The sequence below is a fragment of the Diadema antillarum genome, unplaced genomic scaffold, assembly GCF_040938485.1.
Source record: "Diadema antillarum isolate AM-2024a unplaced genomic scaffold, OU_Dant_1.0 seq00000847_RagTag, whole genome shotgun sequence".
NCBI classification, from domain to species: Eukaryota; Metazoa; Echinodermata; class Echinoidea; order Diadematoida; family Diadematidae; genus Diadema; species Diadema antillarum.
This window is the reverse complement of record NW_027271721.1, coordinates 1,365,960-1,391,376: the sequence shown is the minus strand read 5'-3', so window position 1 is coordinate 1,391,376 and position 25,417 is coordinate 1,365,960. Positions and strand designations below refer to the sequence as shown.

The 25,417-nt window shown below is 38.3% G+C and overlaps 2 protein-coding genes across 3 annotated transcripts; one reads left to right on the top strand and one right to left on the bottom strand.

The window, feature by feature from the left end:
• Positions 1–7,830: 7,830 nt before the first annotated feature.
• Positions 7,831–8,334, bottom strand: LOC139740348 (transmembrane protein 169-like). Its single transcript, XM_071650942.1, has one exon. The coding sequence runs from the start codon at positions 8,332–8,334 to the stop codon at positions 7,831–7,833; it is 504 nt and encodes a 167-aa protein (XP_071507043.1).
• Positions 8,335–10,041: 1,707 nt separating this feature from the next.
• Positions 10,042–24,632, top strand: LOC139740326 (max-like protein X). Of its 2 annotated transcripts, none has more exons than XM_071650920.1 (9): positions 10,042–10,091; positions 13,217–13,273; positions 13,917–13,979; positions 15,948–16,042; positions 16,919–17,015; positions 17,918–18,017; positions 19,073–19,157; positions 21,132–21,248; positions 23,923–24,632. In XM_071650920.1, exons 2-9 carry the CDS (start codon positions 13,228–13,230, stop codon positions 23,980–23,982), a joined length of 663 nt encoding a protein of 220 aa, XP_071507021.1. In that variant the 5' UTR covers positions 10,042–10,091; positions 13,217–13,227; the 3' UTR covers positions 23,983–24,632. The 2 variants fall into 2 exon arrangements, with proteins under 2 accessions (XP_071507021.1, XP_071507020.1); XM_071650919.1 differs by having other exon boundaries at positions 13,917–13,988.
• The last annotated feature ends 785 nt before the right edge of the window (positions 24,633–25,417 follow it).

The following is a 25,417-nucleotide window of genomic DNA, read 5'->3' as shown; positions in this document are numbered from 1 at the left end:
AGAGGTTTATTGCTCAACGATGACAGCATGAAATCACAGCACACCACCAAAGAGAGGAGTTAACTAAAGCTCTTTTTTTATTCAGCTTACATGGCCATGGCTATTGATGACAGTCGTTGCGCTTGCGCACAAAACCTGTTCTACGCAATTATACATCAGACCACACAAAAATCTGCGACCTGAATATGTAAGGCATGCAACCGTGATAACTAACAACTGCCAAGTCAGGCAAAACCCACTCACAGCTCTGGGCATTGGCAGTAGTTGTCATGGTAACTGTAACAGGTAATCATAACAAGACACAACTGCTTTTGCATTGTTCATAAAACAAGGTAATGTATTGACAAATTTTCTAACATTGAATATTGATAAATAGCATACAATTGTAACTCCTATCTTTCATATACATCTTTTAGGTGGATGACATCATATCATATTGAATTATGTAACAGGTGTCATATTTCATTACACCTTTGGAAGCATCCCTCACAACAAACTCTCTGTTACTTCACCTGTGATATTCACTTGAGATAGACAAAGTATCAGGTACAGTGTTCGTAATCATAGTCACTTTGACTCCTTGCTTGAGAGGGTGTATAAAGTCCTTCACTTATGAAACCTTCATAGTGTCAGGTGGTACAATGATGGCATAGAGAATTAATTTTGAATACATGAACAGCAGCATTTATGCGATATTTACTGATAAGAAGAGGGGGAAAATAGGAATTTACTCTACAAATTGTCAGTCAGATCAACATCTAATACGATGTAGTTCCTGGTTAAATCACTTAAATGAATACAGAACTCAAGGAGGGAACATGCCTTGCTTAGTCAAGGTTTACTGCAAAGAAAACAAAATAAATTGTACTGCTTTTCACAAATCTTAGAAATTTTCACACACATGAATGGTTGTACAGGCAAATAGACTATAATTTACAAACTCAACTACTGACTTGTCCTGTTTTAGTTATAACAGTTGGATGATGAGTCAGTGGGAGTGGGCAGTAAAATATTTAGGCTGAAGTTAAGCCCACTTTTTTAGCAGTGGACATCAAAAGGAACACACGCACACATACATACTGAAATAAAAATAACGCATACCTACACCAGTAAGGAATCCCCATTAAGGTGGGTTTTACAAATGCATGTAGCTCGATGTAAACATCTTTCAATCAAGCACCTGAATGCCAGCTGAGCCCTATTAGCTTTAAAGAAGTTTTAGCTGATGGTACGTTTCTTCAGTGGTAAGCTATTCTATTTTAACTGACAATCCTAATCCTATTAATCCTATTAATAGATCATACACTCAATTACTGCTATTTATAATATGGGGCCTTTGGTGGTTGCTTTCATGTTTTAATAACATAGAAAAAAAAAAGGAAATAACATTCAGTTTCTAACGCCTAGTGCTTTCCATACTTCAGCACGATTGGTGCCTCATGAAAGGTGTACATTGTCCTCGCTATGAAGCATTCTTTGCCTGTCCTGATAGCTTTGTATATGCCTCATTAATACCAGGTATCTCTTTTAAAGCCTTGGCACAGAGTAGGCATCTGAACATACAAAATATACAGACAGTGGCAAGACTTGAAACCATTATTCTAAGATTATAAAGAGATAGATAGATCAAAACACACTCCAATGGAAACTGACACTTTCTTACTCAGAATTAATCACATCTTGGAAATGGGTAAACTATTAATGTGAATGCAACCATCCTTACAGTTTTAAGGACATCAACTGACAATTTACTATAACCGTGAACAACAACAACAAAATCTACAATCCACACTTTTTCCATACAGACTCCTCAACAAACTTAATATGAAGTGACATTGAGGCACATGAGGAGAGGCTTAGTCAATGAGGGGGTGTTTCTCAATACCCCTCATTCTGTGTTAGTTGTATCAGGAATAGAAAAATAATAATACACTCTTCATATGATAGGGCAATGTCTAGTGAGATTGAAGAAACTTTCAGACAGCAGCTGTTTGCAATTCACTGCATTAATTTCCAAATTTGGCAACAGAACATATTCCACTTTACAGGTAAGACCTCACTCTACATTATCCTGTCAGAGCTTGATCCTTAACCACTAAACATGAAGGGGTAACATGGCACTTTCACTGGAAAACCTCCAAGATTTTATATCCTATTTCAGCAGACATGTAGATTATTTCTAATTGTATCTGTCAAGCAGGAAATGAAAGCATCCTAGGCTAAAATAGCCTGAAATATGAACAGCTATATGTATGTACATTTGTACCTCATGCGGGCTTGAACAAAACAGGGAGGTGAACAAAGGAAGCGAGATACAGCTTAAAGAGGCAACCACAAATTGCACACAGAAGTTATTCATGACCTTTAACCCTTTGATTTTGATAAGAATGTGCTATGCAGTAAGTCAAAGAAAAAAAAATACGGATAAAGGAAAAAAAATACGGACACAGAAAATAGGAATCAATGAAAGTTTTCTGAACTTGGCTGAAATAATAATTAAAATCTTCTTTTACAACTTTGTTTGTAAGTCTCTTTGTTTTTCTGAATTGTAGCTTCTTCACCAGACAGTCTTAGTGTACAAAATACACATCAAAATAGCATCACAAAATTGTTCTCCAGTATCAGTTAAAAAGCAATGAAGATGGTAGTATAAACTCAACTTTTGATGGGCTGCACTCAAGTCAAAAGTAAAATTAGTAGATTTATAAATAGACAGATTGATATACTGTATCCATGGAAAAATACTGTAAGTTGAAATGTAAACACACATGCACGAAATAAAATGAGAAAGAAAACAAATACAAGGCCCTTGCTGAAATTCACTCTTCAGAGGCTATCAATACCAATATTTATAACTAAAATGACCTTACTACAAATGTCCTTTTAAGTTTTGAAGTTTTGTTTTTGTTGTAGTTGTTGTTTTTTTTTCTTTAGTTTTGTTTAAATCATCCCCAATACTTCTACAAGTCAAGTATGAACATCACTTTCATTTCTGCTCAACCTTTTTTTTTTTGGGGGGGGGGGGCAGGGGCAAACAAGTTGGAAGGTTGGTTTCTACAAAATTTGATAGTTTGATAAAATGCATCCCATTTAAGTAGAATAAGGTTGAAATGAGACTGACATATACAGTAATTTATTTCCAACAAGGAGATATTTCATATTGCCATGGATATTCCAGAGATTGCAGTAATTGCAGAACACAGAGAGCCAGGAAGGGAACTGACAAAAGTTATTACTTAAAGATACTTACAATACCAAGAAGAGGTCAGACATGAGTCATATTAATGCACAAAAGGTACAATTTCGTTGTTGTTTTTCACACAAAACAAATACAAAGAACAAGGCAAAGGATAGGCATAGAATATTTCAGGTTTTCATGTCAATTGTCCTTTTTGGGGGGCGACAAGGATGAGGGATAGAAAAAAAAAAGATGATAGGGGCCCTTGAGGGTATGGTTCATGGGGCAGACAGGTGTGAGAGATAAGCTTGAGATATTATGTCAAGATGAACTTGGTCCTCTTCATGTATATATACAGCAAATGATTAGCACTCCTACTGCAATTGAAAGCATATTTAGATGTGTTCTCTTTTGTTTTTCTTTTTTCTTTTTTTACAACAGAATACAGTGGCAATATATGCCACTGCTATCTCCTATCTTCACAAATATGTTAAGTGCTAATAATTGTTTTGTGGGTCATAAATTTTCCTATCATTTTCAAAACATATTGAACCAACATGTAATGTCTCGTTAATCAGGTCATTGAATACATGGCATAAGAGTTGAGTCCGAAGTCCACTCTCCAAAAGAGTTATCTTTGTTCTCTTTTCTATATATCAAGTCTACAAACTGTACACTGCAATAAATTGTATGTTTCACCTACATGAAAAGATGAAAGATGACTATGAAACATGCTCACAAAATGTGGCCAGGCAGCAGTGTATAAACCTGTGAGAAAGCTGCTGCATCAATCCTAACATGAAAGCACAATGTAGTGTTCAAAATGATTTCCTCGGCAAAAACCTTTCTCATGAATGTGGATACTTTCACTGTGAATACAGCACAAATATGATGTGAAAGACGTTGAATGCATTTCTAAATTAGTTCTTGACAATCACAATCGCACACTTGCTATCAAAAGGCGGTCTGGTTGAAACAAAGATTCAGAGCCTCAAGCATTAATTTCAGAAAGTGTTACTACTTAATAATCCTATCGGATGAAACATCTCAAAATGCCAATGGCATTGAGTATGAATATGTTAAATATGGTAGTGTGACATTGAGCTATATGAAAATTGAAACTGATGATCATTTCTCCAGATCCTTGCATCTTTGCCAGTGAGAGAATGAATACCCCCCTCTCACTTACCGCTGAGGATGTTGTGATTTTGTTATAACACATATTTCACATAAACACATGCCTGAGTATACTCAAGACTACATGTATTTGTAGTCTTAAACGGGTTAATGGCCTCACTCAGTGTGACGATGATTATCTCATAAAGTCTTGACATCCCTGATAATAGCTGGATAGATCCCCATGATGTGATGTTAACCCGTTGAGGACGAGTCCCGAGTATACTAGGGCATGAGTCTATGGGAAATGCATGTTGTATAGCAAAATCTGCCCATCCTCAATGGGTTAAGCTTATATTACCCCACCAGCACGTACATTGTACAATGAAGTATTCTTTTCCAATACATACATCTGTAGCAAGGTACATATAGGGCCTACAACCTCTAATCTCATCACTGCTAACAACTTGCTATTTTGTCCAATCCTGTTCGTTATGATGGCTGAACAAAGAAATGACTGACAGTGGGGTCAGAGTGGTACTGCATGAATGCAGTGTTCAGTACATGCAAGAGATCAATCGCAATTTGCAAAGTCGTAAAACCAAACAGAGCATACAGGCTACTCCCATTATAACGGCGAGGTCGGAACCGGCAGTTTCTTTCGTTCCATAAAAATTTTGATACAGTGAAACAAATTAAGTATATCTATGTAGATACATGCAGATGATAACTTCAGGACTTAAATTTTTACTTCGTTGTAATGAAATTTCGTTATAACCATATTCGTTGTAATGGGAGCACCATAGCAGCCGTTAGAATACAGGCAAAATATTTCATCGCATTAACCTAAAAATAAACTGTGTTTACATCACAAGGCAGTCAGTTTGTTTCAATTCTTAATTGTTTAAAAAATACAAGAATTATTCACATTTTTGAATTTTCTTGAAAGACATTCTACACAGTGTACACATGATACCACTCTTTTTTTTTTTTTTTGAATTACATATTCTCCAAGGAAGTAAACATGATTTAGTGTATTAAAGAAAAAAATACATGTTTCAGTCGTTTGTAGACAAAAAAAAATGAATAATAACACGGATGTTTCAGGCATTGGCTCAAAATGACATTGTCACTGTGTACAAGCAGCATCAAAAAGCTTGACAATGTGGATTCAATCCAAAGGACTTATCACTTTTCATCAATTTATGAAATTTAAAAGGTGACCAATGTGTTGACTCAAACTACCATAAAGTCATACTTGAGCATGAGTTGCTATTCAACTTGCTTTACACAGAATATATCATATCCAATAAAATATGTAATATACAAATGTAATGTATACATGGCAAACACACACTTATTTTTGCAAAATATAAATGGAAGCTCTGAATTACATTCACATTCTGGTCAACAGAAATGAAAAGATGGGAACTAGAGTACAAGAAAAAAAAAAACACTTTGCAAAGCTGACATTTCAAGCAAGCACTCAAACCAGTTTTACAATTTCGTATTTCAGGCATCTGTTACACATTCACTAAGTTTTGAGTTGAGCATTCTGAATGTAAACTGAAAAGGCCTCAAAGTACAATATGTCACACGCAGCTACTTTCAGTAAAGTCACACCAAGAGTCTAGGAATCCGACAAATAGACCCTTGCACAATGTGCAATTCTTGTATTCTCTACTTGATGATAACTTAAACTATATGATATCAACTGAAGTGGAATTAGGATTGTGAAATGTTTTTGTTTTTTTTGTGTGTGTCTATCCCAACTAAATCTACAATGCTCTTTATAAGAATACACAGTGATTGTCATCTACACTTTTCAGAGAAGATACAGCATATACATAGCATATAAAGAGCAACTGATAGCAGTGAATATGGAAGTGATGTTGTGCAAAAAAAAAAACAAGAAGAAAAGAGCAGGAATAAAAGAAAAACAAGGAGAATAAAAGGAAAAAAGAATCAGCCATCCTTGGGCTTGAAAAGATGCTAGCATTTTCACCTTGTCATGAAAGACGGTTTACCTCATTACATATTGGATGCCTGTAAGTAAATTGGTATCAAATCTAATTTAGCCACTGGTTCAGCTGTTTTATTCAATAAGGCACCCTGAAAGTACACTTGTTGTAGTGTACATGGCATTCTGCCTTGACTGCCTTATTTTGACACACATGAGATGGAAGTGAACAGGTGGGTGGGGGGGGGGGGGGTATTCTTATTTAAAATGACCTTCAGAGGTTGTTTTCCTAAATGATCTGACTTGCTTTCAGTATTGCTTATGATTGCCTTTATCTAACTTGAGAGAGAATCACGTTTCAAAACGCGTTTGGAATAGTGTTTGCGAACGCAGTTTGAAACGCTATTCTGGGGGTGCTGCACATATCTAACCATCATACAATCGCAATTCGAGTGTTGTCACTGCACAGTTACTTTGCACCGTTTGACCCGGGAAGTAAAGGTCAACTGCGTACCAGCAAACATGCCTCATCAGTCACACACAAATAATGGGTAGAGAGCACAATCAGCAACAGCTGCGATTTAACCTTGAGATAGAATACGTAAACGTGTTTCAAACCGGCACTGCGTTCATCTACTCACAGAAAGGCAATTGTGGTCTTAAACGTGCTTCAAAACGCCGTTTCTAAACGGATTTGAAAACACGGTTGCATTTATCTAACCCCTGAAAATGCCTCAAACGCATTTAGGATCATGATTCTGCCTCAGAAAATTTTTAGATAAACGCAGCCTACATCTCATCGAACTATCACAATGAGGAAGTGTCTTATGTCTTATTCCTTCTTCCCTTTTTTGTTGGGGGGGGGGGATGGGTGATTTTTTTCTTTCTTTCTTTCTTCGGCAGTTAATCCTACATGACCTTTTCCCCACCTGACTGCAGAATAAGATCACTACAGAGATTATAAAGTCGTGTTTACTTTCTTCGATCATGCTTTTCTGATCAATCTTGGGTGGGAGTGCCATTTGGGATGAAGAGGAATCTTTGATTTCAATGATGCCATTTTCCTGACTTCATTTCTTTGAATGATTGATAAGCCTACAACTCCTATACACAACGGAAGACACTTATCTCATGCTACATCTAACAGTCCCTATCACTTTGATTGTATAATGACAAATTTTATAAAATATTAAGTAAACATATGTGAATATTCCCATTTACTATTGTCATAGTAATTGCATTCATGAAAGCATACATGTACTTGTACCTGTGGGCTATCAAAATGACCTACAGCTGTATGTTTACAAACTTGTATGTATAATCTCAAAATCCACGTTGCAGCTTTCTAGAGGTCATTCATGACAAAATAGATCAAATGTCAAATTCATTTTCAAACTGCAACATTCAGTATAACCAAGTAGCATGTCAAAACATGCTTGAAATTTGTTGGGAAAATAAGAGAGCACTTATCTACATGTACAAAATGTATGTATATTACACACACAAAATCATATAGAGTACAGTAAGAAACATCTCCACATAATTTCCCTACTGGTGTAAATGGGCAACAAGAAGATTACGTGTCAATTCCTTGGCTTTCGCTGGTAGTAGTGACTACCCCAGGCACTCCCTTTAGACTCACATCTTCGGTAGCCAACTCAAGACTGTCCCCTTCCTCACGAAGAATGATAACTTCGTAGGGGCAGCACTCCGGAAGCCCGAGCCTCGCGCACAACCTTGCATAGAATCCTTTCTCGGGATCCCGCGCGGCACGCATCCAGCTTTCAAGTTGCCATGACACTTGCTCCCAGGCAGCATACAGCGACAGGCCCAGCGTCAAGACTATCAGGATGAGTGGTAAGGTCAAGATGAGCAAGGGGCAAATGGTCAGTCTGTGGCAGAGTGTCCGCTCATCAAAGAAATGCAAAAAGATATTGTACCAGGTTAATATGCCGATGTAGCCGGCAACAAAAATTGCACAGAGGAAGACGATGGGGAAGGAGAGCAGAGAAAGCAGGACAATATGTGGTCCTTCCCTCGGACCAATGCTGATGGAACACTTTCCTTGTCTGGATGCCATCTCAGCTACATCATGACCCTTTCTCATCTCCATGGGACAGCTGGCAGGACCAGGTTCTGTTTGTCAACATCAGCCTCCCATTCGGGTCCATCGGAAGTTAGGGAGTCAGCACTGTTGGTCCAATGTTCCACTGCAGACTACCACCAGCAATCTGTGATTTTAAGTACACAATAAATCATTTCCCCGTCACAAAAACGTGAACCAAGAACGAGCCTTTCTTTGACAATTGTCAATGGTAAATTGCTATGTTGTGATTTTTTTTCTTCAATTTTTTCCGATTTCCTCCCTTTTTTTTGACGGCCCAAAAGTGTGAGCCCCCCCCCCCCCCGTACCGCAGCCCCTGCGAGGTAAAATTTGCCAATTTTCAGCATACTTGTATGCTTGTGTGGGTACGATGGGCAGAAATGTGCTGCCAGAGGTTTGTGCTTTCGATTCCGAGTGCTCTTTGAACTAACTTGTTAACTTGTTAGAAACAACTTAGAACTAACATTAGATTCTATTTCTACTTTTGCCTTGGTTATTAGACAACATGGGATGTAAATTAATACTTAAACCGTTGCGTTCTGCAATTAACGTTAGATCTAACGTTAAATTTCCTACTTTTGTTGTGGCCGGTGGTGCGGCATGGCAACTGCATATATCTGTAGACACAGAAGACTTTGGCAGAGGCAAGAGATTTTCAAATCTATTGTTTTTACTGTTATTATTATTTAAGCCAAATCTATTAGTATTCTATTAAAAAATCAGTCTGTACGCTACTCACTACAGTAGTAATAAGTTTAGTAGTACGTACCGGGGTCCAGGTCCATGCTAACTTAGTTAACTAGTTTATTAGTTATACTACCGAACCGTACTTGTACTGCGGTAGCAGATAGTCTACCTAACGTTACTCACCTAAATTTACACTATCTAACACTAACAGTAGCACAGTCATGACAGCTGATCGATCACCGCGTCGTTGCCGTCGTAAGATACATCGTCGCTCATCATGCTCATGCCAAAAATAAAACACATTCATCAACTTGCCAGCCAGATAAACAGCATGCGCAGGATCGATGTTCGGGCGCAAACGTTCGTTAGCAGACAAAGCTAGCAAAACATGGCACAGATTACACTTGTCGCTTCGTGGTGGTCGTCATTTTCATCTTAGATTTCTATTTGCCTAGCAGACTTCGGGATGTCAACCAACGGTGGTCCGACGGTGCTGTGATTGGGCTTATGCTGCGCGTCGCGTCGGCTGTCGTCTCGCTCGCCGAGCTGCCCTTGCTAGCTCCGCCGCCGTTGCGTCCCGACTTGAGTACGAGTCGACTCGCGCTAGTCGATCCTAGATCCTTCACGCTAAGCTACAGGCGCATCACGTACGTACAAATAGGTAAGGTACACAAAGTTGCACAGCTCGGACGCCCGCTTGTGGGCCGCCATGAAGATGGGGCGCGCTTGGCTGTGATGTTACCACTCATTTGAAGGGGGATTCACTAATCTTTGTATGATTTTTCTACTAATGTTGTATAAAATCTGCAAATAATAACAAAATATTGTACATTTATAATACAAAATGAGCTTAAAAATTGCTTTATTTATCAACACATGAATTTCAGATCACTAAAATAGAACTGTAGATATTAGTACATAAACGAATCTCCTCTATACAAATGGCATCATCCAGACTACATCCGGTTGAACTGTGTGCTCGAGCTCCTGTACGTACCTGTACTAAGTACTGTGTGGCTTTTCTGTTGTTGGTTGAGTCTGAGAAGGTAAGTAATTTTCTTTCCTTTTATGGGTGGAGTATTATTTTTTCATGACATCCATGCCACCCTTTCGGCAACTTTTATCAAAACCACAAATTCTTCAACTAACTGAGATATATTTCGCGCTTGACATGTAATTGTTACGCAATCGCACAAATCGGGTATTGCCGCTGGTGTAGCAGTGGAAAGTGCCCACCAGAGTTGCGCGCCCGCCCCTGCCTGCCTGCCCGTGCTGGATGCCTCCTCTCTGAGCAAACTGCCTTCCTCAACACTCTTTAGAAAGTACGTCATAAACTGTTTGAATATCTATGCAGAAGGTACATTCATACTTGTGTAAAGATGAGCGGATTTTGTCTTAAAAAGGGGGTAACTCTTACTGATACTTTTCCGATACTTGATATACTATAGTATATAGTTTAATACATTGATAGAAGTTTCAATTACCTGGTACATTAGTCTATCGACTCTAGACCATACCGTAAACAACGTAAAAATAAAGAGGGTGGCAATGCCAAATAATTTCATGACAATAAATCTAACCAATGACAAAAGTCAAGACTAACGTAACAGTAACTGTTGAATTTACACTTTCTGTGGCAATGTTCATCGTTCGCAGAGTGACAAATGAACAAAGCTCCGCGAGGATACAAAAAATATGGCAAATAAACACAAACACGAACAAGGCTAGTAGTGTAGGAGTACTCTCAGGACTCCAGGAGGTGGTAAGTAAGGTAGTGTATACGACCACACGCGTGTGTCTTTACCATCCAGCCACACGAGTGTGGTTGCAGCCATTGCTCTAGTTGCTGGATACAGCCACACTCGTGTAATGTACATATCCACACGCACGAAGAAGCTTTACTAGTAGTACCGGTATATTGCGTAGCGGGGAACCTGCGGCAACGCAACATGTGTGTGGCTGGCCACATCGACACGGCCCGGGATTATGCACCACCGCAAAGCAATGAACCTGCCTCCTAGATTAATCCATTTAATATTATCACACCATCTAGACAAATTTACTTTCTTTCATTTTAAACTTCATTCTCATTTCCTTTATTTGATGAGGCGAATTTAAAGTTACAATTGATTTTGGACTTTTAATTTTAATGATTGATCATACATCTTGTCGTTACTGAGACTTCGCCTTCGTTCGTTCAGGTACTCGCAAATCGCGCATCTAGCGTACACAGGCAGCCAGCCGGCGTGCGGCGGGATGCATGCGGGTCCGGGTCCCTGCTGGGGCGGGCGGCACAACTGCGCTGACTAGGCTGCAGCTGCGCTGAGTGATCACTAGCACACCACCAGCAGTTTAGCGATGTCAATCCAAAGTCCCCCAATTTAGCGGCAGTTGTAACTTTGCTATTAATTCTAAACCCATCATATCAAGCAAACACCATGAGAATGGAGCGAAAAAATATATTTGTAAGAAAATAATATTATTAAAAGGTATGAAAATGAGGTTACTTTCATCACTTTGTGAGCAAGCTGATTGTGTGGCGTTTATAAATGTTTGACAGGCATGCACGGCGATCATCTTCTCCGTACAGTGTGTGTATCCCTATGTACATATACATTACACACTCGTGTGGCTGGATGGTAAAGACACACGCGTGTGGTTGTATAGTATGGCTGCCTAGTAAAAGTAAACGGGCTGTGAGTCGCGTGCTAATCTCTCTGCCTGCAGTGCAGTGTTAGTGTTAGGCCCCTACATAGAATGTCTAAGGTTAGACCTAGAGATCAGTACTCGCATGATGAGCATGAGGTTTATTGATAGTACAGTGCGACCATAGGCTACTACTGACGTACTGTACTAGCTAGCATGAACATGTTGCTGCCCATACGGGTATTACGAGAAATATCGCATGATGTGAAATGATAGTTCACTCAAATGCTAGCTTACATTTTATATGGCGAACTCACCACTGTTCACAGCACAGAAAACACACGATGCAAAGATATACTTTATTGGTCCGCACAGAAGCACAAGCGAAGGCCTTATGACACAAGCACTCTAACACTCGTTAAGCAGTAAAGATGACTGCTGATCTTTGGTAAAGATGGATGGAGGATATTGGCATAGCGACCAATGATCTTACATCAAAATTCAAATATGGATGGCGCTTCACATTTGGGGGGAGGTGCTCAGCACGAAAGGAGGCACTCATCCCTGACTGATCAAGCCTAAGGGGAGGCAGTTTTTCCTAAAATCCTTGGTGATGAGGGCTGGCAGGGAGGTGCGTACTCCTTAAAATTAGAGGAATGCCGGCCCGGTGCGGGCTCACAGCTCTGGGGGCGTGTTCCACTGCTACACTGCACTCGCGCAGTAACAGTGTACACACTGACCTAACTGTGACCAGCCCAAACGCGAAGCGCAGTTTACAACTGTACGAGGCGAAGGGAGCACCCCGGTTAACACTAACCATGATATAGATAGGCATTTACAGGTCAGTGGATAAGGCACCCAGAGCTGAGGGTTCCATGCATGATGACATATTTGCTCCTGTGACATTTGCTCCCATTAAATATCTGCATGCTAAGCCACACATAAATTCTACCTACTAACATAACCCTAATCCTAACCCTCACATAAACAGATCAAATTACAACTGTAAACCAAAAACCCTATCATAACCCAGGCTATTAAACCCTTACCCTACCATTAAATCCTTGGAGAAAATAAGACAAATATGTACAGATGTAAGGAAACTACACCAAGGTTCAACGTCCTGTGCCAGAATTTGAAAAAAACAAAAACAAAAAACTATTTGCTTGTGACAATGCATTATTATTCAATTATTGTAATGATTTGTGTCATTTTTCTATGGAATATCGTGGTTTTGGATGATTTTGAAATACTTTGAATGTATGGGGCCTACTTACATCATGCATCATTGCACAACATGTGCATGTATATTTTTGTGTGTTGTTTCAGTTCTCAAGATTTATTTATTGCTTTTCTAAATCATATTTCACTAAAAAGTGGGTATTTTTTTATTGTTTATTTCACCCAAGCATGTTATTTCCATGAAATGTTAAAAGTAAGAGGCAGAAATATCAACAAGCAATTCCCAATATGGATTGCCAAGATAAAATCATCACCTCATCATTGTATTTTTTCTGTCTTTCAGGAGAATCCATCATGTCAAATCAAGATTCCAGTTTTACGGACTCAAGTTTTGATACAAGTAAGACTTACACGTATTATGTAGATCTTTCAAATGTTTCATGAATGAAGAATGTTCAAGACTAAATGTTTGCAGAGTCATGATTCTGTATATTCTGCTGACAGTATCCAGATGTGTAACAGTTATCATTGGCTTCCTGTCTAACTTTTGTGGTGTTACTCAAATGACAATACAGCAGCAATATACATTTGCATCTGTTCCTACATGTACATGCATATGATACACTGCATCTGTGTATGTAAACATCCGTATATGATGTATTTAGCTGACAACAAGTCACGCTTGTTTGGCAAAGAAAACAAAAGTATCCTGTAGATACTCTGTTTTCAGTGCAAAAATACATCTTTTTATGGCTTTCAGTTGTCTTTATATGCTACTAAATGACCAGGAATTGAAATGGTCTAAGGGTCAGGAGTGTAGGGAATACTGTTATTGTTTTTGTTTGTTTGTTTGTTTGTTTGTTTGTTTGTTTGTTTGTTTGTTTGTTTGTTTGTTTGTTTGTTTGTTTGTTTTAAAGAACTCTTCCAAGTTCTGTGCTCTGGAAACTTCAACAAAAGCAGCTTGAAAGCAGTGAGGCAGTAGCAGCAATATTGTAGAAAGATTGAACATATTCAAAGTAGTGTCCGTCTCTCTCCATCTTTAGGCTTCCAAGATGACCTGAAGATTGATGCCGGTGGGAGAGGAAGCCTATCCAGACAGAACAGTGGTATGTCAGGTACAAAGGAAAATATTAGATATAAATTCAAGGTTTATTACCAGTCTTTTGGGTTTTTTCGACTGTGTATTTTATTAAAGATATTTTAGTGCACATGGCAGCTCAACTCAATAGTTAAAGGAGACCTCCACATAATTTTCAGACTTTTACATTTGGACAACTATAGATTAGTTATACTGAGTACAGAGTTTCAGAATCCATAGTGATTGGGATGAGGAATAAGAATGTTTTCAAAATTCATAACAAATTGCAGTGAACAAGGATGATGACACGGCAGCCTCACCATAAGAATGTATGAGTTGGGGCTTAAGGAAGCAGAACAAAAGAAGAAGGCATGCATAGATTCTCCAAAGGTGAAATTGTTAAGCGGGTGGTATTGTAATGGAATTGCAATGTACATTGCTACATTTCTATAATATGTGAGGCTCTATGTCATCATCACTGTTCAGTGTAATTTGTCCCAGATTTTTCAGAGTATTGGTTCCTCTGCTCAAGGACCACTATATAACTCCCGCAAATCTATACATGGAGCTGTCTATGTACTACATGATGTGAAATTTTGAAAATCATGTGGAATGCTCCTTTAAATGATAACCACTAAAATGGTATCTCATCTGGGGCAAAGTTACTCATGTCAAGGGCAAAGATGAATTTATTGCGCATGATATCTGTAACAATACTAGATGACATAACCTAATGAAATGAGTGCTGAGCTCATGAAATAGTTTTGAGTTGGTCTAAGAATGGTTTGTCAATAGTATTGTTAACCCTAACCAGGCCCGGGGGAGGGTTGATTCAAACCCCCCCCCCCCCCCCCCCCCCCCCCCAACGAGATTTTGGCCGTCGATTGCGCAATCGCCATGAAAATTGGCACATACATTACCTGTCAATCTACCAATCTATAATCTACCAAACTATAACAGAAAAATAACAGAAAAAAACCCCCAAAAAATATATATTTTATATTAATTAATATGCGTGAAATCATAAATTTTGCTGTAATTCAGAAAATAAAGCTAATGGCATCCTAATTTTTGGTGACATTATTCCTTGTAGCATTCTTAACCCATTGAGGACGAGTCCCGAGTATACTCGGGCAGGTGTCTATGGGAAATGTGTGTTGTAGCAAAATCAATCCGTCCTCAACGGGTTAACAATGTACCTGAATAAAAAATCTGGTATCAAAATTAATTTCTTATGTATTTCTTTGTTTTTCGACCTTTTGTTTAATAACCTTTTTTTCACAAAATTTATGAAACAACCTATTTCAAGCATAATCATGCTGAAATTAATTGATTTCAGCCTATGAAAGTGAAAATAGTCATATCTTTATGAATAAGGTGAGAAAACTCCATATGCATAGACTTTATACACAAAATCATGTTTTTAAGCCATTTTTGGTCTGACAGGCATGTATAAAAGGTTGTGCAGCGTCGTCTTGGTAACGGTATGCGCGATTTTCACAAAAATGGTGTCAAAAGATGTGCGTGACTTGAAAGTAAAAAGTCAGCGAACAGCACAGTAAAAAGATTTCGCGCGGCGGAATAGTCGCGAAAAATGTCGAGGGGGGGTTGATTCAACCCCCACCCCCGGCCCTTTTAGGGTTAAAAAACATCAATGTTCTTAAATGACAAACGATAGGCAAGCAAAGAGAGAAGCAGTGTAAGACGTAATTTTTCAAAAAGTGTTTCAAAAAGAGCAAATCATAGATGACGGTGCACTCCCATCATATCGAACACTAAGGAAAAATTCGGGTCGCAAAGTTATCATCAATTCATCTATATATCTAATTCTTTATATACTTTATTGTTATGCTGCAACAAAGTTTCAATATAACAAGAGAAAACTGCCAGTCCTTTGGACTTTGTAAACAGGAATCACCTGTATTATGTATCTAGGCCCTATAAAGTAACCATGTGCTCCATGAGTAGTGTCCTTTATTGCACTGATTGTTTGTAGATGATGATGATGATGCTGAAGCCTACAAGAGCTACAAGGACAGGAGGAGAAATGCACACACAGCAGCAGAGCAGAAGAGGCGAGATGCCATCAAGGTAAGCCATTTAATCCCAATACAATCTTACCACTGTTATCCAGCCATGCTGGGACCAGTGCCTGTCTGGATCAACGATGTGGCTGGATATAGGAGAAACAATGCGTATTACGTGATTACATACTTGTTTATGTAGCTGCAGTCCCAGTGGTAGCTAGGTAGGAAGTGTACACCACAATAGTGGTGTTATCTGTGCCAGCCTGCTTGTATTACATTACATTTTTTTTTTAATGTAAATTTGATCATTTTAACTTGTTCAGGATGAGCTGCTTTGCTACAAGACGCATTTCCCATAGACACTTGCTCAAGTATACTCAGGACTCGTCCTCAATGGGTTAATGTAAAATTCATATGGATTGTGGATATTTCAATTGGTAAATCATGTATGTTTAATAGGAATTTTAATTGAGTTTGAAATCACTTTTTTTTTTCTTTCTTTCTTTACTGCATGAACATGTATAGATAATAGAGAAGTCCAGGTATGATATGGCCGGATAATTGAGGGCAGACTGTATCTTCATTTCCCTAAGCTGTAGTCAATGACTAGAAGATGTTATGCTCTTTCATGTGAGCTATTAGCTATGCTTTTTGAATATGTGTGAGTTTATTTTTACCTTGACAAAATATTCCATGTGAAAGATACGTCGCAAATTTGATTTGTAAGGGCATGTTCTGAAGCTCGTAACAAAGAAGTTTCGGTAATACCATGCAAGTTATGTGTCATTGTGTGTGTTATTGTGGAGAAATTAGGCCTTCAGTATATGAAGTCATGAAGAATGTTTTGCTGGAAATGTGATCACAGCTCACGTCAAAAGACCTGGCAGAATACCTCTTGATTTTTTTTTTTCAATCTTCTCCGTGTGTCCTTATAAACCAGAAAGGGTATGAAGACTTGCAGCTGATTGTGCCAACATGCCAACAGACGGACCAGGTTGGATCCCAAAAACTCAGCAAGGCAACTGTACTACAGAGATGTAAGTTGACATGTTTGACCTTTTCTTATTAGATATCCTCACAAAAGTTAGAATTTTTTGTTGCTCGTAAATTAGAACATCAGATATTTTGTTTGTAAGTATTTAGAATCGCAACAGATCGGGTAAAAGCTGCCATGAAGCAAATCTCGGCACATGAATGTGATCCTTTCATGCATGGCATTTATGTCCATTTCCTAGTAAACAGTGCTACGAAGGGTGAGCATGCATACTTGCTCAACAACTACTTGTACATCAGTGAAGAAAATCTCTGACATTCAAACCCATGTGGTTTCTCTTACCTTAAAGTTCAGACAAGGATAAACTTCAGACAGAGGAAACAGTAATGCCATATTGTTGTAGATAGAAGACAACTACTGCAAAATTTGCATTTTTTTGTGTTGGTTTAATATGAGTGAATTTCGCTTAACAACCCACAAAAATATTGCTATGTACAGTAAAATGATGTGCACTTATGAGAGCATCGATGTCGAATCACAAAAAACAACATCTAGTGGAAAAGTCTGTTACCTCCTTATTCGCAAAAGTATATGTTCGTGAAAATAACAGCTTCTACAATATGTGGATTTGTTCTTACGTCATTGTTTTATTGATGAATAAAACACCTTTTCAATTCAATTCAATTCAAATGGTAGACATGTAACAGCAGTGAAAAAAAGTGTTTTTGACTTATAAGATGCCACCTGTGGTCAAATATTACATAGACATCAAACTCCATGGAACTCCAATTTTTGACATCAAAAGTTGGCTAGTGCATGAGTGAAGTATTGAAAAATTCAAAGACTTTCATGTAGACCCAATAGTTTCCATGTAGACAAGGTTTACTCCACAATGCAGCGGAAGGAAAGCATAATGATAGTTTCTGTTGTTGTTCACATTCGCAGCAATAGACTATATCCAATACCTGGTGCAGCAGAAGAAGAAACAAGAGGATGAACTCGAGGCTCTACGCAAAGAAGTCATGGCCTTGAAGATCATGAAGGCGTAGGTTGGAGGGGATAGATGGGTGATAGGGAGTAGTTAGACCATTCTTTGGAATGTTTAACTTCTTTGCTATCCTGATTCTCCTTAGTTTTCTCCTCTCCTGTACTCATACACTCTTCTTCCTTTTCAAAGTGTGACGAGATTTGTAAGCATTCGTGTCATTTCTTGCTTCCTGTAAATGCAACAGATTTGTGACAGAAAGAAAATGCAGTTTAATATACAATTGTCAGACATTAACTTATGTCGTTACTTGCAGTGGTGCCAAAAATGAACAGGACAACTTACAGGACTCCTTAGCAAAAAAAAAAAGAACCTACCCCCCCCAAAAAAAACAAAAACAAAACAAAACAAGAACCATAAATGTACCATGCCAGATTGGGAGCGTTCAAGGGCTCTGTGGAGATAGCATATCTCATGAGCTATATTTGGACTGGAGTCAGAGGGTTAACATGTTTTGTAGCAACGAACACATTCACCTCACCCACTCATGTTACATACAGGTATCCCTAACAAATAGAATCTGCTCTTGGTATTGTGACATAGTGCATGTAACATGCATTCTTCTCATGTCATCAGCTGATGTAGTACAATTTTGGACTACTTTGCATTCAGACATTCTCTAGCATAGTACAATACGGTGCAACATGCTTTCGGAGAACACTGAAGTGGTCCACTTTTGGTGCGGTGTGGTACAGAAAACTTTTGGAGCATTCAAGCACTACTCTGGCACGGTGACAGTACAGTACGGTACACTTCAGGAGGGCGCTTGAATACACCTATAATGTCCAGCAGAATCTGGGATGTTGGCCTCAGTTTTCATGGTTTGAGGTCTACAACAAACTTTCTCAAGTTTTGGTTCATCTCAAAATATATGCCTTTAAACTGCAGACTTCTCTTTGAAACTCACCAGAGATTGCAAGTGCAAATAAATAGAAACTTTGTGAATGCAGTCTGTGTTACTGATGGAGATCACTTAGTGTGAAAATCTGGATCAAATTTTTCCCCAAAGGGTAATTTGTTTGTATTTATTTTGTTTGTATTTTGTGCACTTACAGAAATTACGAGCAGATTGTAAAAGCCCATCAGAGCACACCCGGCCATGGACATAACCAAGTCTCTGATCAGGTCAAGTTTAATGTGGTGAGTAACAGAATAACAGGAGAGTTCAGTAGATCTCTTTTTGGTCGAGCCCACAGGAGGTGAGGGGAGACGGGATCGCCTAAGGCGTCTGTCCGTCCGTCGTCTGTCTATCGTCCGTCCATCGTCCGTCCGTAACGCTACAAAAACTTGAATAACTCTCTACTTAGGACTTCAATTTCAATAAAACTTGGAGGGAAGAGTGGTTATACAAAGTTACACATTTGACCGAACAGGAAGGTCACCTCAAGGTCAAAGGTCACAGGCAGGGGTCAATGAACTTTAGGGCTCAATGTTATGTTTTTACGGCGCGTTTCAATTATCACTCATAACTTTTGATCCACATGTCTGTTTGTGACCAAACTTGGATGGTAGATGTCCCTTGGGGATTTCAAGGTCACCACAAGGTCAAAGGTCACAGTAGGGTCAACAAACTTTTAGGGCCCAATGTTAAGTTTTTACGGCGCGTTTCGATTATGACTCGTAACTTTTGATCCCTATGTTCGTTTGTGACCAAACTTGGATGGTAGATGTCCCTTGGGGAGTTGAAGGTCATCACAAGGTCAAAGGTCACAGACAGGGGTCAATAAACTTTTAGGGCCCAATGTTAAGTTTTACGGCGCATTTTTATTATGGCTCATAACTTTTGATCCCTATGTCCATTTGTGACCAAACTTAGATGGTAGATGTCCCTTTGGGAGTTGAAGTTCATCAGAAGGTTAAAGGTCACAGACGGGTCAACAAACTTTTAGAGCCCAATGTTAAAGGGACTGTGCAGTACTGGTTGAGGTGGGAATTCATGTTTTGAACATTCTTAAGTGAGATAATGAGAAACCTCTTATGAAATATGAAAGAGCATGTAATTTTAAGAAGGATTCAACGTTTGTTGATGAAAATTGGATTTCAAATGGCTGAGATATCCAAAAAAAGTGATAATAATAAAAGGCGACAGGCCACAACTTTATTATGATCTCTTTGTTTCACCTTGTTTTTGGATATCTCAGCCATTTCAAAACCGATTTATATCAAATAAACTTTTGATACCTCTTAGAATTGCATGCTCTTTGACATCTCATAGAGTGGTATACTGAATATCTTGCAAAACGTTAAAAGCTAAATCCTCACCTCGACCAGAACTGTACACACCCTTTAAGTTTTTATGGCGGGTTTCAATTATGGCTCATAACTTTTGATCCATTTGTCTGTTTGTGACCAAACTTGGCTGGTAAATGTCCCTTGGGGAGTTGAAGGTCACCACAAGGTCAAAGGTCATAGGTGGGGTCAATGAACTTCCGGGAGTTAGAAAAACATTAACTTCTATGCAAATGGGCGAGACACATTTTGGCACTTGCCTTTTTTCAGTTATCAATTTGCTTTGATATTACAAGCATAACTCAGAGTTTGCTACTGCAGTAAAGTCTTTTGTTACGACTTGTGTAGAATGCCCACACCTTACAACAGCCTCAAAATTTTTGAAGTGAAAAGTGGTATATTTCTTGTACTCAAAAGTTTTCTGTCAAATGTTTACGATGACACCCATGTGTAATTCTGTGATCACTGTGTGATAGCTGGCAGAAGCCAGGTGTTGGAAATGAGTGCATCTAACCTGGCCTATGGTTGCTTGGTCTCAGCAAATTTTAAGCATATGGCACAAATGCACTCAGGAACAGCAAGCAAAATATATCAGAAATAAATGAATAAATTTGTTGTCACAGATAGAGCATCAATTATGTATTTATTTGTTCAGAATTGATGGCATTTCTATTGTATTCAAATGTATTAACAACTTATCATTGGTAACTGGCATATTTCTAATTGTCCGAAATATCCATGTTAGCATTATTTCTATAACTCTGTGAACAAACATGTGAATTGGAAGTGTACTTCATGTGTGCTTATATATAGTTTCATGTATGAATGTGTCTTTGTGTTGTTTGTTGGTCATTTGGTCAGTGTTTTGTCTTTTGTTTGTGACAGTTTAAGGCCATCATGGATGCCCAGTTCCAGACCTTCAATGCCACCATCTCAGTAGCCAGCTTTGCGGAACTCTCTGCGTGTGTCTTCAGCTGGCTGGAAGAGTATTGCAAGCCACAGGTCAGGCAGAATGTTTGTTTGTTTATTTTATTTAATCATGGGGTTAAAAGCCCTCAATCAGCCAAGAGGCTGTTTTTCAGAGAGGCCATGAACAAAGTATTTGACATATATACAGAACAAATCAAAGATATAGAGCCAAACAAAATCAATTCAAACACAGAGGTGAGACAAATATAAAAAAAAGAACAAACTACAACAAAACAAAGACTAAACATACTCTAAAATCAATATCAATATAACAAAATAAGAACAATCATCTGAGGTGTTTATCTTCATTCAGGTTAAACAAACACTTCACTGTAAACTCTGAGTACATGTATGAAAATTTACGACTGAATCAAGTCTGAATCAACTCAGACTGTCTAATATTCTGATATTTCGGGGAGATCACTGAAAATCCATATGCCAGTAGAAATACATCAAAATAATTGTTCTAGGTTTTTTTTCAGTTTAGTAGTAGCTTGCAAGGACAAATTTTTGTTAAAGGAGACCTCCAGATGATTTCTAGACTTTTGCATTCAAACATCTATAAATTGGTTATACTGGGTACAAAGTTTCAGATTTTACAGTGATTGGGATGAGAAATAAGAATGCTTTCAAAATTTGTAATAAATCACAATGGGCAAAGATGATGACATGGCGGCTTCACATAAGAATGCAGAATTGGGCACTCAAAAAGAAAGCATGCATAGATTCTACAAAAGTGAACTTGCTAAGCAAGTGGTATTGTAAGGTATTACATTCTTACAATGAACAAGGATGATGACATGGCAGCTTCATATAAGAACACATAGTTGGGCGCTTAAGGAAGCAGAACAAAACAAGACCATACAAAACTTCTACAAAGGTGAACTTGCTAAGCAAGTGGTATTGTAAGGAATTACATTGCTACATTACAGGAATATGTGAGTCTCCTACTGTAAGTGCAAAACTTTTCACTGTCCAGTAATTTTCATGTATTTCGTGCTACTTTTGGCCAGTGTGAATTCTAAAACCTATGAAAATATCTTTATAATTATACCCCCGCCAAACGAAGTTGTGCAAGACATATTTTGTGACAGTACCCAAAAGTACGTTGCCATGGTAACGGCATATTATGGGCAAAAATGGGTACAAATCTTGCGTCGCGAACTCCTCCCACAGTTTTTGATCAATTTGTATGAAATTAGGTACAGATGTTCATCTGAATATGTTAATGTGCAAGACACATATTTCCGCAGTGGCAAAAAGTGCGTTGCCATGGTAACAGCATGTTATTGGTAAAATATAGGGCAAAATGCTTCATGGCAAAACTGCTTCATCAGTGTTCTTCCAATTCTCATAGAATTCATATTGAATGTTTGTCTTAGGATACAGGTCAGCATGACACATTTCTTGACAGTGACAAAAAGTATGTTGCCATGGTAACAGCTCACATATTATGAGCTAAAATGATGGAAAATTTTGTGTTGCAAACTACTTCCTCAGTTTTTGCCATGAATTTCCATGAAACTTGGTACAGATGTGTGCCTTTGGTTGTAGATGTGCAAGACGCATTTTTCGACAGTACCCGAAAGTACGTTGCCATGGTAACAGCATATTAATAGCAGAAGATCAAGGAAAGATCTTGCGGATTTAACTACTTCCTCAGTTTTTTGACCAAAGCTTATGAAATGTTGTTTTGACCAAAGCTTATGAAATGTTGTTTGGCAGGGGTATAACCAGTCGCTGTAGCGACATTTCTAGTTTTCTCTACATATTTTGAATGGATTGACAATTGTGCAGAGGGAATTCAAGAATCTGCGAACATGTTTTGGAGCTGCCCAGCACGAAAAATTATTCACATATAGTGGTTTATATAAGTATTGATGTTAACAGTATGTGATCATCCTTGATCACTGTAGTATGTTTTGGGTTTTGCTGAGAATTGGTTGATTTGCACAAAGACCACAATAGATTCCACAAATCTATAAATGGCACTATCAATTCATGTAGTACATGGTGTAAAAGGATATAAATTGTCTGGAATGCCCCTTTAAGTGACTCAGCTTCAAGGAATGTAGATTGGAAATATCATTTTGCTGCAATCTCTTGGTATTGTTGTTATATTTCTTCTGCATCTTGAATTGTTGGTAAATGTTTAAACAGTTTGTTTGTTATATATCAGAAATGTTAAATGTTACCCTTTTTTTCAGGATTTGAAGTGTTTGTTTTTGCCAAAAATATGTTTCATGTTTTCAAAAAATTGTTTCATGGTTGTCTTACTACTTGTGTCTATTGCCAGAAAGGTAAAAAAATACTGTATTTCCACCCAAAATATGCCTTTTGTTTTCAGCTCTTGGAATAATGCAATGCTGTCAATACGGTTGGCATCTCTCTGAATTCTGAAACCATATGAAAAGAAAATCACATGTTTTATTTTCTAGTCGGTTGGAAATTATTGCATTCTTATATTTGTTTAAAGCTACCTCATGTGCCATGAAATTAGGTAAGGGCTGGAAGGTATTCTTGTAGTGGTCATATCAGCTTTATGGATCCCAAAGTGTACCATTAAAGTTTCTGGAGAACTGTGTTATGATACATTTTAGTGCTGAGTGATGAACGAGAGCATACTGGTTTCTTTAAAAGCAGCACTAGGAGCTTTTCTTTGAGGTGTTCCATCTACAATTTTGTGACTCTTCATTTGCTCCTACAGACACTGCGGGAACTGGTTGGAGAGGTTTTGCGGAAAGCTGCAAATAATCAGCTTTACTAGGCACCAAAGTGTTGAATCTGCTCGATTCAACCAAAGACATTTCTGAAGATGTGCATATTTATCTACCATACTTGTGATTGTGGAAACAGAAGAGAACAGATGCTGCCAGAACAGAGAATTCACGAGGTTCATATGAGCACAGAAGAGCAGAGTATGTGCATATCAGAGATTGAGAGAGGTTGCCACTGGCTGGAGACCCACAGGTGTTGGTGTGTATGCTGCCCTCAGCCTATGCTCCAGTGGAAAGGTTTTGTTTCCAGTTTTGTTTCCCATTGTAACATTGATTCTGTGTCCTAGGGAGATAATGCCTACATATGGAAACCATGAAATTTAACCTTGAGCTTGGAAGTTGAGTTGCTCTGGCAAGAGACAGCTAAACTTGTACTTTCTGAACTGTAGAGATTGTTTATGGAGCCTCTGCTTGTATAAGTGTCCATTATTTTAAAATAGTTGTGACAAGTACAATGTAGGAACAGTCTGTCAGTATCTTTATTCAATACGTTGTGTTTGTGGTTAGACTGTCCAAGGTTATTTTCGAAGTCCAAGCCTTGATTCTAGCTTTCCAAACCAGAAACTGCCAGAACGTAATCACCACAACATTCCTGGGTCTTCAGTGGGGCAGGGGATGTGTTAAAATGCACAATGTTGAAATTAGGGGGGGGGGGGGGGGAAATAAAGTTTTCAAATGTAGGATTTTATATGAAGAGGATTGATACCCACAAGATTAATTTGACCTGCCATGCATAAAGTCAGTGGAGGAAAATAATACTATTGTGTTGATTTTCGGTAATACTTGCTAAGTTGCACTCCAATGGGAAATATATTGAGATCATGAGAGTGTGGGAATATTGTAAAATGCATGCAACTTCGCAGCACGCAAGTGTGCATTCAACTAATTGATTCTTTATAGTGAATAATTTACCACCTTTAAGCAAAGTGGTCTCTTCTACTGATGGATGAGAGGTGAAATCTTAGGTTATCAGTGTCAGCTGCAAGCATGAGGTTGTCATGTGTGCAGAACTGTTAGGTATGTTGGTGAGACAGTGCTTAATGTTGACAGATTGATCAAACCAGAAGTGCAGAAGAGTTTCTATACAAAGAGTCTGGTTCTGTGTATTGGTGCATTGGGTCCTGTATTCCTGTCAATATATAACAACCACGTTAAGAAATCCCAGTTGCCTAGCTTTTTGTGACAGGGGATGTGTAGTATGAAGTACCATAACGATAAGATACATTAACAATCCTCTGAAACTGTTTGAAGATGTGTGTCCTTTGTTCTCATACTCCTTGTGAAATTTTCAGAGCAGATTTTGTTATGTTTTTATCAGTGCTTGCAAGTTGAGTTTTCATTTTGTGTCTTACAGCAGTGCAGTCCCTGTGCCAATTATTTGTGTGAGTGTTTGATTTTTTATTTTTATTTAAAATTGGTGATGAC